Source organism: Glycine soja, chromosome 1, assembly GCF_004193775.1.
Source record: "Glycine soja cultivar W05 chromosome 1, ASM419377v2, whole genome shotgun sequence".
In the NCBI taxonomy this organism is placed as follows: Eukaryota; Viridiplantae; Streptophyta; class Magnoliopsida; order Fabales; family Fabaceae; genus Glycine; species Glycine soja.
This window is the reverse complement of record NC_041002.1, coordinates 54,242,120-54,256,594: the sequence shown is the minus strand read 5'-3', so window position 1 is coordinate 54,256,594 and position 14,475 is coordinate 54,242,120. Positions and strand designations below refer to the sequence as shown.

Genomic DNA, 14,475 nt, shown 5'->3' with positions numbered 1-14,475 from the left:
TTATTAAAAAAATTAATATCTTAATATGTGTATACGTAATGATATATATATATATATATATATATATATATATATATATATATATTCATTAATTTTAAAAGAAATATTATACAAAAAGTAAATTAAAATATAAATTGAAATTATAATGTAAATAAATTGATACATGTTTAAATAGAATTCAAAAAATAATTTTGTTAAAAATATTATTGTCAAGCGTTACATCACTAAAGGAGTTAATATTGTTGTATAAAGTGAGAAATATGCATATTACATTAAAATTTATTCAACAATATTGAAGTGTTTAATAAATTACTTCAACTAATTATAATATTTAATATTTTCATTTTAAAAAAAAAATTCATTAAAAAACAATTAAAAATTTGAATTATTATTTTTTAAAAAAATACTCACATTATCTTAAGAATATTATTCATAATAAACTATAAATTGACAAAGTCTCATTTTTACAACATTTAAATCATATTAAATTGAACCAGTCCAATGCATTGGTATTATATCTTCTAAAATTATATACATGAATAGCTAAGATGAAATTAGTTAATAGTCACATAACTATATACAAATTATGCAGAAAATAAGTTATGCATAATTTGAAAGTAATTACCCTACAATTTGTCCCTAAAATGATAATAATAATACTATCTTTGTGAGACTAGTTTAAAAAGTAAAAAGTGAGAATATTTATGGAAGCATGTTAATTTTTTATACAAGTGGAAACAAAAAAAATTAAGATTTAAAGTTAAACTCCTTAACGAAATTAAAATATGTTAATTAGTATTGTTTTTCACTATCTCTAATAAAAAAATCTATTTTTTTTATCAATACATAAGATATATATATATATATATATATATATATATATATATACTTGTTAACAAGATTCATAAGTTAATTATGTTAAAAAAATGTTTTAACTTGTGAATTAAATGAAAGCTTGAGGGTTAGCAACACTAAAAAGTTAATGATGAGTACTATTAGTTCTCTTCTTAACCAAAACAAAGAGGGAAAAAAAGGGTTAGTTGTCCCTTTAATCTGCCTTATGATTTTCTTCTTTGAAAGCTAGAAAAAGGGTATTATCTTGAGGGAATTGAATCAATTAATTAGTTGACTGAGAAGTCAGCGGTATGCCAGTTATAAATCTCTTTAATTTTATGTGCTTGATTAATGTGGAAAAGTATTGTTCTTACTACTTTTGATGATTTTTGGACTTTAATATGTTTTATTGTCTTTATAATTAATTAATATGATTTCCATAAGTTTTTATTTATTTTTAGTTTATATAAGTTTGTAATTTTTTTTAATTTTAGTTCCTTTAAAATTTTATTTTTTATATTTTTAATTCTTGTAAGTTTAAGTTTAAAGGGACTAAAGTTAAAAAAATATAAACTCAAAATAATCAAAGTTAAAAAACATAAACTTAAAAGAACAAAAAAGAACAAAAACAAATTATAAAGATAAAAATTAAAAAAACATAAATTTATAGTAACTAAAAATAAACAAAAGAATTTACAATAACCAAAATTAAAAAAATATAAACTTATAGGAGAACTAAATTAAAATTATATTTAAACCCGATTTCAATGTTATAAGTAAGCCAATATGTGTAGCTATAAACGAAGGTCAAAAAGTTTTCCTTCTCTAATGATCGTGTTACTTTACCATACTTTTATGTCTGCATTATATGAAAAAGAAACTTAATTAGGAGGCTGCTACTGTTATGTAAATGCATTCCTTTAATTATCAGGATTCCTTTAATTTACTTACTGTGTTTCTTAATTCCAATAAATGGTACTAGTATTTTGTTTCTGGAGAAGAGGTGTTTGACAGCCATTCTCTTGCTCCATCTTCTAAACAGTCTCTTTGTGTGGGTATATATATATATATATATATATATATAACCATTCTACCAAATACCAATTATTAATAAAGATATAAGGGGTGACAATGCAATGAAGATTTACGCATATATTTTTATCAGTAGATCTACGCATATATATATATATGTATATTTCATCTGAAATATATTCAGTGTAAAACCTAGCTAGCACTTGTGTCTCCCGTAAAAATTTAAACAATATTTATAAAGAAATTAATATGATATAATGAACAAAATAATGTGTATTCAGCACCCAATGCAAATGCCTTGTGAGGTTTCCGCATTATACTTTTGATCCATTCCCTGCCCTTAAACTTTGGCTTTTCATTATAATAATTTAATTTCTAATCAAGCAGTAATCATTTCCAATGAAATATTCTTTCCTTTTACGCGTTTGCTATGTGGGCATGTTTCATTACCCTCTTCTATGTCCTCTATGGTGTTCACTCTACTTACAAAGCAGAAGAAGTTGAGATAGGGGCTAATCAACTGAATTCAAGCTCATCCAATCTTCAAACTAAGGTAGAAGTTCAAGTGCTATAGTCCAGGCAGCTTGTGCTTAACTCCACATATAGCACAACTTACCATAAAAAGTATACAGTAGTAAAAGAATGCATGGGATTAATCTTCTGTATATATGTGTAACTTGTGAGATATAGAAAGAGAGAATCAATTTCTAAAGATATGTTGCATAAGCTCTTCAAGAAATTAACAATAACAATAGTATTCATTAGAAGTGGGAAAGATGATCAGTATCAACTTCGAAAAGGATGGGCAATGGCAAATGGTGGGCGCAATATTGTGAGGAGTGCTGAAACGTTTCGTTCATTGTATCTTTTCGGCGGCACATATCATTCATGGGTCATGGGTATGTATCTGGGTTAAGACAATTTGGACATGCCAATGCACACATCAATGTCACTTCAGCTCCTATGTGACAATGCCAAGCAACCAGTCTCAATAACTCATGGAATTGGACATGGACCATGGTGGAACGAATACTCAGCCTCCGATTTAATGGATTTAGCCTCTAAATCTTGCATTTTGAGCTTAAATATATTTTTTTTAAAAAAATAAAAAATTGTAAATTAGACTGGCTCATTGCGAGTTAATCTGTCTAGGCAAGGTTAGGCTGAAATTTATGTAAGAATTTTTAAGGAGTGTCTCATTACTTTATAACAAATGAAATATATACTGTATTTCATTCGTCATTTGTCATAGAGTGCTCGTTTGTAAATACTTTCATTTGTCATAAAATATAAAATAGACAAACGAGAGAGAGAAGATAACAAAACTCAATATAAACATAAACAACATCCTAAACATATACAACATCCCACTGCCACAGTAGCCGAACTCCCCGGTGTGAAGTAATACAAATATTGTAAACTTACATCAGAATGAACAGAAGACTTGAGTAAATAACTCAATGGCCCGTTTTTCAATTTCCTACTGTGGATTGGGGCATTGCTACGCACACCCAGCAAAAAATTGTTGATACACCCAGCAATTTTATAAATTTCCCATTTTGTCCTTTCATATTCGTATGAAGCTCACAGATCAGCTGATTCGTATAAGTCCAACCCGAAAGTTTTTTTCTCAAAAATGTGTTATGAATTAATTTAAAATTAATGGTCCAAACAAGTATCACACATTAGCACCATGCTCTAATCAACTGAACTAATAGATCAATTATGTTATAAATAAATAATGTTGTTATACATAACACTAAACTTTTTAATGTATATTTAATGCATATGTAAATTTAAATAATAAATTGTGACAATTAATTTTGATATAACTCATACAAATTATTTAATCCGTATAGCTTTTTATAAATAAAAAATATTTACTATTAAAAAATTTAATATATTAATAAATTAAAAAGACATTTTTGAAAAAAAAAACACTTACAGATTACATGATCCCTAAGAGTGTGTTTGGATGAAAAAATTTAAAATTTTAAGAAATTTTAAATTCTAAGAATTTCAAATACTTCAATTAAAATTCTTTTATTTTCAAAATTTTGTGTTTGGATAAAAAAAATTAAAATTATGAGGATGAAAAAATGAATGAAAAAAAAAAGATATGATTGGTGTACTAGTTATACGTGTTCCTCTATGTTCACACCCGATCGATATTTTAAGAGCTCAGACGGTGTTTCTTGAAGAAGACTGGAAAAAGAGAATTTCAATTTCTCAACTTTTAAAAGAAAATTGAAATTCTAGATTTTTAGTTGTTTAAAATTCTGTTTTAAAATTTTAAAATTTTAAATTCTTTATAAAAATATCCAAATAATGAATTCTAAATTACAGAAATTCAAATTCTCTGATAAATTATTTTTCTCAGTTAAAATTCTCTATCCAAGCGCACTCTAAGTATTTTTTTAACTCATTTAGATCACGTAATCTGTAAGTGTTTTTTTTTTTACAAAAGGGCAAAATGGAGATATATCAACAATTTCACTGGGTACGCGTAGCAGTGCCCAATGGATTGCCATCATAATCCAATGATGTAGAATCGAAATAACAGAAGACTTGAATAAATTGATAGTACCTTTTTGTACAAATGAATTATTCTAATACTCACAACAAAGTTGGGTATTTAGCATCTAGAAAATCTCTTAGAGTCCGAGCTGCTTTATGACCACCCATTAATTCCGCTAGCTTCTCTACAGGACGAAGTGCAAGTTCTGCCAAGCTCTTACACCCAACCCATCCATTATGGCCCTGTAGTTTGAGTCTGTAACACCTGGAAGTCGTCTTAGAAACTCCACAGCCGATGTATTGTAATTTTCAGCCCTGTGACAGCAATAAAACATTTATATTTTGAAGAAAAAATGAATCACTGCATACAAACTCAATCATGTTACATTAATTCCAGAGACTTTGAATCATAGCTCTCCGTTCTAAAATTAATAATGTAATGCATAGTGTCCGTGCATATTTATAGGCAAGGAAAGAACATTTTGAGACCTGACAATGCTAAGTATTTAATAGCAATTCTAACTGAAGTAACAATGTCTGAATAAATATATGCCCACGAATCAATATTTGCCATTAACAATGTCAGAGATTCATATCATTTTAGATTTGAAAGGAGGAGGTGCGCCTGCATGCCTTTAAACTTTGGGAGAAATTAATGTTTCGTACAGTTACAACAATTTATATGTGGGGACCCATGCAACCCACTTCCTATGAAGGAAATGTTTTCACTTCATCCTTGGAAGCACAGAGGAATTCAAGTTTAAACTATGAAAAAGAAACTTACCTCACATCATTTTCCACAATCCCTTCTTCCGAGGGGACACCCACTCTGATTGCTTTTGTTTCATCTGGCTCGTCTTGATTTGCCTTCAGTGAAGCAAATATTTCAGCAGTAGCATGCAAACTTCGAGACCAGATTATTCTTAGTCGGGGAAAGTGTAGAGCAAGCAAAGACAACTTTGATATAATGCTATTTGGTGTCACATCATCACCAATATCACTAGCAGACTGCAAAAGATATCATATCCATAAAAGGTTTAATAATTTACAGTTTCACAAAGCAAAATGCAACTCTATTGGTACACTATTACTCCTTATGCTACGCAATACAACACAAAAATATGGTATTTGGATAATCATTTCTATCAAAGCCGGGGGAAAATACTTTTTATCAGCACAGCCAAGTCAGATAAAATGTGAAGCCCAGGAATTGATACTAATTTGGACCAAAATATTAATGGCAAGCATTCTTAGAAATGGGCTGCAGGAAGAGCCGGAAGAGGAGGAGAAGGAGCAATAGTAGAATTGTGGATAGGAGGTCAACTACTGGATACTGCACCTTCCTTGGTGAAAACCTAGTGACTTGGAAGAGCCAAAAACAAAGTGTGGTAGCTAGATCTAGTGCTGAAGCAGAGTTTCGAGCAATGGTCCAAGGAATTTGTGAACTTCTATGGCTGAAGATTATATTGGAGGACATGAAGGTAAAGTGGGGTGAACCAATGAGGTTATATTGTGACAATAAATCTGCAATTAGTATAACCCACAACCTGGTGCAGCATGATAGAACTAGACATATTGAGGTGGACAGACATTTTATTAAGGAAAAGCTAGACAGTGGCTTGATTTGCACCTCATATGTGTCCACTCAGGGTCAACTTGCAGACATACTCACCAAGGGGCTGAACAGCAGTAACTTCAAAAGAATTATATCCAAGCTGAGAATGGAGAACACTTATTCACCAGCTTGAGGGGAAGTGTCAAAACCGTGTTGCTCCTATTTTAGGAAGTTTTATATTTTATCCCTGCTGTATTTCTATTCTGTATCTGTTATGTAACTTGCTATTAATACTAGGTGTGTATATTAAGAAGCAATCCCATAATCACAGGGATTTGTCCCCTAGAATTAACCGTCCCTATTTCCTAAAATAGCCAACAAGCTTGTGTATATATAGGCCCCTGATGTACCTCCTAAAAAGTATACAATAATATTATTCCTTCTAAATCTGAGACTTTTGGACACACTCTTTACTATTGGTTAAAATTTATTAGAAATCACAATTTTTTGTTGTTATTTATTTAGTGACTCTCTTGATGTTATAGTTTTCAATAAATTTTAACCAATAGACAATAGTAGAGTGTGCGCTAAAAAGAGTGTGTTGCTAGCACTCCTCCTCATTTACTCTTCCTCTATTTTTAATGTTAATTTTCTATAATTAATTAACATAACAGATCAAGATCTATGCCAGAATACAGCACACAATACAAAGCATAGTAATAATCTGTCACCTTCTTGCTGAGCAAAAAAAAAAATCTGTCACCTTCTTCAATGTCTTTGTCATCACCCGTAGTTTTTCTCTTTTTGTTTTTGACACTCTTACTTGACTCATTAAATTTCACACCATCTGCTTTCACAAGATGAAAAACACGCTTCTTTGCATAGTCAAATATCTGATAGCTTGCCCCAGCAAATAACCAAACCGATCGAAAACTCTCTGACACTCTCAGTGTATCTAAATATTTCAAGTAAGTTACTGCATCGTACCTATCAAAAGGAAGCCACACAATCAGTCCCTATTATAAGCACTACATTCTTCAGATAAACAATTTAAACCCAAATCCAACAAACTAGCAAGGTTTACTCAGGCTACAAAAATCATTAAAGATATTGCAATTTGCAATTAAAATGTCACACATATAGTGCAGTACCCATATACCAAGGCATTTTATCCTCACAACTTTCTATTTAAAAACTAAATATAAAAAATTATAAACATACACCTACTTTCTCTACCATCTCCTTTCCACCATATTTTCTTCCTATCTCTCTTTTTTTCTCATCACATCTATCACTCTTTTTTTTTTTTTGTTACTCTCTTCCTTTCACATTTGTGCACCCCCAAAATGAGGTGTATATACTCATAAGAGTAAATAGACAATGTGTGTCATTTGTCCTGGATGATAAGTTTGTTGACTTTTAAAATTACTAATTTAAAAGTCCTATCATCCATAATTTCTAATCGGTTCAGATCATAAACATTTAGACAATGCATATAAATAAAACTCTCATCATAAGACTAAGACAATATTATAACTTATTAAATCCCCAAACAAGAATAATGCGTGCAAGTGCATTGAAAGACCTGACTAGATAATCCAACAGCTTCCTCAAAGTCTTAAGGTCTGACACGAGCTGCTTAGTCTTCTTCCCCAAGGTGTGCCAAATTGGATCCAACTGTCTCCTCACAATCTCATCGAACGACTTGAACAATCCATTCTCCACCGTCGAATCCTCGACGTCAACCTTGTTCGTCTACCTCATTTCCTTCAAACACGCATCCATGACCTCAGCAATGGCCTTCTGAATCCCCACCATGTACCTGCTCATCGGCACCCTTATATCCACCACCTCCGGCGGGTCCCTCTCCAGCTCCTGCGACACGTACACCTGAAATCGCGGCCACAGGTACAGCTTCCGCACGTGCAGGCACTTCATCGTCCGCTTCTCCTTTGCGAATCCCGACACCATCGCGTGCGGCTTGTCGGATAACGCGCGGACATACGCGCCGCGGTTGAGCGACCGGAAAATCCGAACGATGAAGGCTTCGGTGGAAGTCTCGGAGAGCGAGTGTGCGTTGAGGATGATTATGCCAGCGATCTTGGAGGTAGGTAACTTGTTGGTTAGGAGGTCGACAATTAGGATCCGCGGCGTGATGAAGAAGGCTTTGCCGGAGGTGTAGAGCGCGTGGCGGTGGAGCGCCAGGAGGTCGGCGGTGATTTCGGCGGGAATTTGGTAGAATTGGGGGTTTAGGGTTTTGAGGTGGAAGGCGATTTTGGATTTGAGGGAAGTGGAGGACTGTGAGAGGAGAAGGAGCGTGCCCCTGAGATGAGAAGTGTAGAATTAGAAGAGAAGGGATGAGTTTGGAGAGAGAAAGGCCTGAGGAGAGAACAACCAGGCCGCCATTGGTGTCTTCTAGAAGCTCTGTGATTATGCGTTCGTGAAATTGAACCATCGAATTTCGATTGCACTCTGCGCCAAGCCAGAACCAAGGAAGGGTTTTCGCGCGGTGAAATTTCAACTCTCAACTGTCTCGTCTCTCTGAAAATCAACTACTTGTTTCAAGTTACAACCTAAGCCTGTTAATTTGGGCTGGCCCAAACATTGAGCTATTAGGTTGGCCCGACTTCTATTTGAGGCCCATATTGCATCGTTTGGTCATGTCCGGGGATATAGAGCAGATGTTTAGTGAAAGGAAATGTATTTTAGTTTAGGATTAAAAAAAGGCAAAAGAATGAATTAATCATATGATAAAAAGTGCAATTAAGTATTAATCTCAAATGATGAATTTTAAATTAAAAGGCGTGCTTTCTTTGAATGAGATAATCATGTTGCTGGGCCCTTAGCTATATTAATTTTATATGGCTTGCATGGTACGATCAAAACGTGTATATATTCATCAAATCAAACTCCCTCTATAATTTATCTTAATAAGGGCCGACATAAAATATCTTGTGATTCCACCATCGCGTAACTCACCAACACATTAAAAATTCTTGTAAAAAAAATATTAAAAATAAGGTTAAACTATTCAATTGTTATATGAGAAAATCTTTGGTCGTTGTCATTAATATTATACTATTAGGTAATGTGGGTGACGATGACCACTGCAAAACTTTTTAATAATGCAAAAGTAAAAACTTTTTAATTAAGTATAAACCACTATAAAAAAGTTTTCCAAGTCCTTACTTTTTGACATTTTTACACCTAGCAAAAAAAATGTAACCGATTTATGTCGCCAAAATGTTTTTATGGCAATGTTAACAACACCGTTTAACAGCAAGATCAAAAACTAAATCGTTATGTAAAACTTAAAATATAGGAATAGTGAATAGTTTAACTAAAATAATTATCTATGTGTATATATGATTTTAAATATTTTTGTTAATATGTATTTTTGAAACTAATTTATGCCTTTCTAATTGTCTAAACTTTTGATAAATGCGGATTGACATGAGTAATTAAGAATACAGGACAAACTTTCAGCATTTCCTTAGATGTAGGTTTAAATTCTCTTGATATTATTTTCTCTGTTTGGGGGAGAATTCTTCTCAAAGACATCCCCTAATGTTTAGGGGCTAGTTGGATATATATAACTCATGTGGAACTGCTTGTTATTCGAACTTCTACATTAATCCTCTAAATGAATCTTTGAATGATAGTCCCAACATGTTTGTTGGGGTCCAACAGCATTGGTATTTGGTAGTGCCTTCCGGTCCAAGTAATTATTTTGTCAGGAAAAAAATTGCCTAATGTCTATATCTTACCTAAATTTGAAAAACCCGTACAAAAACATATTACTAAGGTTAACCAACGTGCGAGCACACCTAAAAGGCACGTGAAAAACAATGTAAGTACTAAAATGGCATTACATCTTTTGGGAGGGTCCCGAGGGATAGTCTTCTTTTGGGGTTTCCAAGAGATGCAAATAACACGTTGTGGAATTTTCAAAACCAAAGAAAGCAGACAACGACATCGACCAAAAAACAACGCAAGTTGACCTGACAACACCAACTGACCTGTCGCCTCTTTGTACCAGATGCAGATGTCCTTGAAAAGTTAAAAACCCAAAAAATAAACCTAAAATTACAACCATGTATTCCTCGTGCTTTAATTCAGCGCCTTTATAGTTATAAAATGAAGATAAGGTTCAATAATCGATATCATATCATCACATCTTCTGCTCTCTCACGAGAAGAATACTACTAACTGTGTTGTAATACCTCAGTGGAGAACAAGATGAATCCATGGAACATGAGAACTTCCAAGTTACTCTCTCAACAACTTGCTTATCCTCCTTATCGCTTGGTAGAAGAGATTCCAAACATGGGAAATTCCAGGTACCATTCTTTTGCTTCTTTCTTTAATTTGTTCATCTGAAATGTGTTAATTTTTGCTTTTAATTAACATAGAAGATCAATTCCATCATGCTGTGCAGTTGTGTGAGCAAGGAGCCAAGAGGTTCACAGATGACAATCTTTTATGGTGGCCAAGTTCTTGTCTTGGATGATATTCAAGCTGACAAAGCCAAGGACATCATGTCTTTTGCCGGCAAAGGAATGTCTCAAAACCAGAACGACTGTGCTTACACTTTCCCTGCTACAACTTCTGCTACTCCCAGTAGACCATTCCCTTTTCTTATGAATATCATTCCAACCACTGCCAATAATTCGGTTCAAGACCACCCTCAAACACCATCCAAACCTGTTATTTGTGGTAATTTTTTTGGATCTCTATTGTTTCAGAAGATGAGAGATTTGTGTGTCGGTTTATAATGTGTTTCTGATCCATCGGTTTGTGTTCTTTTTTTTTCAGATCTACCATTGGCTAGGAAAGCTTCACTTCATCGGTTCTTGGAGAAAAGAAAGGATAGGTAAGTAGGCTGAGTCATGGAAATTAATACATCAACGAAAGTATACCTTCAAGTTTTCTTCAAAATTGGTTTTAGACCCTACATCCTAAAAACAATGATTTTGACCTTTGTATTTTCTAAAGTGTGGTGGATTTGGTATTTGGTATCTGCTTATGTCAAAATGAAGTACAGGGTCAAGTACAAAATCTACCACATTTCAGAACTACGAAAGCTAAAATTATCATTAATAAAAAAAATTAGGATTTAAACCTAATTTGGACTGAATATATGTTGAGTAACCTAAAATGCATTTTACCTTCTTTTTTAATTTACTGCTTTGGATCAAATCATTTATATATTATTATTAATGTTTGTGCAGAATTGCTGCCAGAGCACCATATCAAACAAGCAATCACATGGCAGCCCTTAATAAGCTAGCTGAATCCAAGCCATGGCTCACCTTGGCACCTAAATCACCACAACAAGACGAATCTGATTCTGATAGCAGCTCCAGCTTTGTGTTATTTTAACTACTTTTGTTGGACAAGGTGAAGAAGAATTGTGGTGTCAACATTTTGATAAACGGAGTCAACATTTTATGGGCTTCTCTATAGCTCCGTGCTGAATTTTTGGGAGGGCTATGATCAATGCTGTTGCTCATGGCTTTACTATTATTATATTTAAGAGTGTAATTTAGGGCAAAAAAGTAATGTAAATGTAGTTTGGTTAGCATAGTTTTAGTAAAATATTGAAATCAGTTCTTCTCAATTCTCATTATCACGTGTATTATATGTAAAACTTCGGTTAGGATTATCTTTCTATATGCTAGCCTGTTTGTTATGGTTCAATTGGTTTCCTACTAGTATGTGAGACACATTTAGTCAAATTCCATCTTTCCAGCGAATTCAGTTTTTCCTCTCAAATTATCCTAGTTCATGCCATGCAGCAGAAAATGAGGTAGATTGAGCAGCAATAAGAATAACAAATTGAACTAATTGAAAGATATAATGTGCATGCAATTATTATGTAGCATTGTTATAAAAATATTGTTGAATCCTGTATTTTCTGTTTTGTGTTAGTTTCTGTTAGTTAGTTGGTTTTTCTATTATAGTTAGTTGGTTAGTGTTTTTTTGTTATAGTTAGTTTTTTGTTATAAACTCATCAAGCTCTATATAAGCTGATTTTCCTTTTGTATTTGTGATAATGGAATAATGAGAAATGTTGAAGACAATGTTCTTTCTCTTCCAAATCTGTTTCTTTCTTCAATTTTATTTTTTCTACATGGTATCAGTTGATATTTCTTTCGTTGTGCTCTTGGTTCCTCCTTGCAATCATTGTTATCGTTGCAATTCCTTCCTTTTGAATCAAATTCTTCCAGCATCCTCCTCGTTTATTCATGGCTAATAATGTTGTTATCAATAACGCAACCTTTGCCAACCTGTTGAATCCCTATTATACTCATCCCAATGAGAATCCTGGTGTTGCTTTTGAAAACCAAGAAGAAGGTCCAGTTTGGTGATGGTTCTTTGCCTCGTCCTGCTCTTAATGATCCTAATTTCACTATTTGGGATCATTTTAATACCTTGGTAGTTTCATGACTTCATCATTCACTTGATCCAGAAATCCTGCAAACCATTATGTGGATGGAGAATGCTTTGAATATTTGGAATACTCTCAAGAAACGCTATTATCAAGGTGATGTGTTTCGCATTAGTGACTTACAAGAAGAGTTGTATCTGCTTAAACAACGTGATGCTACTATCACTTCTTACTTTACAAAATTGAAAGGTTTAATCCAAGAATTAGACAATTTTCGCCCTATTCCTTCCTACACATGTGTTGTTGTTTGTGATCTTATTCCTGTTATTAAGAGTTACAGAGAAGGTGATTATGTGGTTAGATTCTTAAGGGGCCTCAATGAACAATACTCCACAGTTAGATCCAACATCATGATGATGGACCCCCTCCCTGATTTAGACAAAGTTTTTTCTATTCTCATTCAACAAGAGAGGTAGCTTGTTGTTCAGTTTGATGGTTCCCGGGTTTTTGCTCATGTGGAAACCAGTCATGGTCCTTATGGCAGATGCCAAATGGATACTAGTCAAGCTTCTTATGGCAGAGGTCGAGGTCGTGGAAGCCATTCATTAGGTGGAAGAGGTCGAGGAAGAGGATCCAAGATTTGTTCTTACTGTAACAAAACAGGCCATATGGTAGACACCTGTTACAAGAAACATGGTTACTCCCCTCACTTGCAAAGAGGGGGTGCTATCAACCAATACTCTTTGGATGATCAAGAAATTGAAGATGATTTGCAATCCCTTGGATAGAAAGAGGTGGCTGCAGATGCTTCATCTACAACTTTTACACCAGAACAACATAAGGCTCTCCTTTCTTTATTGCAGCAAACTTCACAAGCCTTTTCCTCTCACACCACTAATCAGCTGATTAGTTCTCATAAAAATGACAATTCAGGTATATTTTGTGCCACTCTTCATGCTTATAGTTCCAACATAAATTCTTGGGTTCTTGATAGTGGAGCTACTAATCATGTTTGTTTTCCCCAAACTCAGTTTCAATGCCTTAAACAAATCAGACCTATCCTTGTTAAATTACCTGATGGATCTCAAATTCAAACCAATTTGGCAGGCACTATACATTTTAATGACTAGTTTTACCTCATTGGTGTCTTGTTTATTCCTTCTTTCACTTTTAACTTGATTTCAGTTTCAAAACTCATTACTAATCTGCATTGTTCCCTGAATTTTCACCCTATTGGTTGCTCTGTACTGGACCCCTCCTCATTGAGGATGATTGGAGCAGTTGAATTGAGAGCTGGGCTATACATTCTGTCTTCTTCACCAACTAAGTTTTCCTATACTCGTAACATTAATACTATTCCTTCCACTAAATGCAATGTTCGGCATAATAGGTTAAGACATCCTTCTCATGATAAACTTGTCAAAATGACCAAATTGTATTCCTCCATTGACTATACAAACTCCAATAAACCTTGTGACACTTGTCATTTTGCCAAACAAAAGAGGCTACCTTTTCCTGATAGCATTATTGTTTCTTCTCAATGTTTTGACTTGCTACACATGGATATCCTGGGGTCCTTATGCTCATCCTTCATTACTTGGGCACAAATATTTTCTTATTATTGTTGATGATAAAAGTAGATATACATGGATCGTTTTTCTAAAACTCAAATCAGAAGTTGCAAATCATATCAAACAATTTGTATCTATGATTGAAACTCAGTTTTCTGTCATAATTAAAAGCATTAGATTAGACAATGGTCCTGAATTTGCACTGACAAATTTCTATACTTCCAAAGGCATTCTCCATTAGACCTCTTGTGTGGAGACACCCCAACAAAATGGGATTGTGGAAAGAAAACATCAACATCTTCTTGTTGTGGCTAGAACTTTACTTTTCCATGCTCATTTACCTATTTTCTTTTGGACACAAGCTATTTCATAGGCTGTTCATATAATAAACAAATTGCCAACTAAATTTCTGCATCAAAAATCCCCACATGAAATTTTGTTCAAATGCATTCCATCTGTTTCTACCTTCAAAGTTTTTGGTTGTTTATGCTATGCCTCAACACTCAAGGTTAACAGAAAAAAGTTTGATACCAGAGCAGGAAATGTGTATACTTAGGTATTCAAACAGGTGTCAA

General features: G+C 33.5%; 1 protein-coding gene and 1 pseudogene across 2 annotated transcripts; one reads left to right on the top strand and one right to left on the bottom strand.

Annotated features, from left to right (window-relative positions):
• Positions 1-4,346: 4,346 nt before the first annotated feature.
• Positions 4,347-8,664, bottom strand: LOC114423298 (annotated as a pseudogene).
• A 1,424-nt stretch (positions 8,665-10,088) lies between these two features.
• On the top strand, positions 10,089-11,694 carry LOC114423286 (protein TIFY 10a-like). 2 transcript variants are annotated; one of them, XM_028389988.1, is made up of 4 exons: positions 10,089-10,278; positions 10,351-10,654; positions 10,754-10,811; positions 11,170-11,694. In XM_028389988.1, exons 1-4 carry the CDS (start codon positions 10,186-10,188, stop codon positions 11,318-11,320), a joined length of 606 nt encoding a protein of 201 aa, XP_028245789.1. In that variant the 5' UTR covers positions 10,089-10,185; the 3' UTR covers positions 11,321-11,694. The 2 variants fall into 2 exon arrangements, with proteins under 2 accessions (XP_028245789.1, XP_028245797.1); XM_028389996.1 differs by having other exon boundaries at positions 10,091-10,278; positions 10,377-10,654.
• The last annotated feature ends 2,781 nt before the right edge of the window (positions 11,695-14,475 follow it).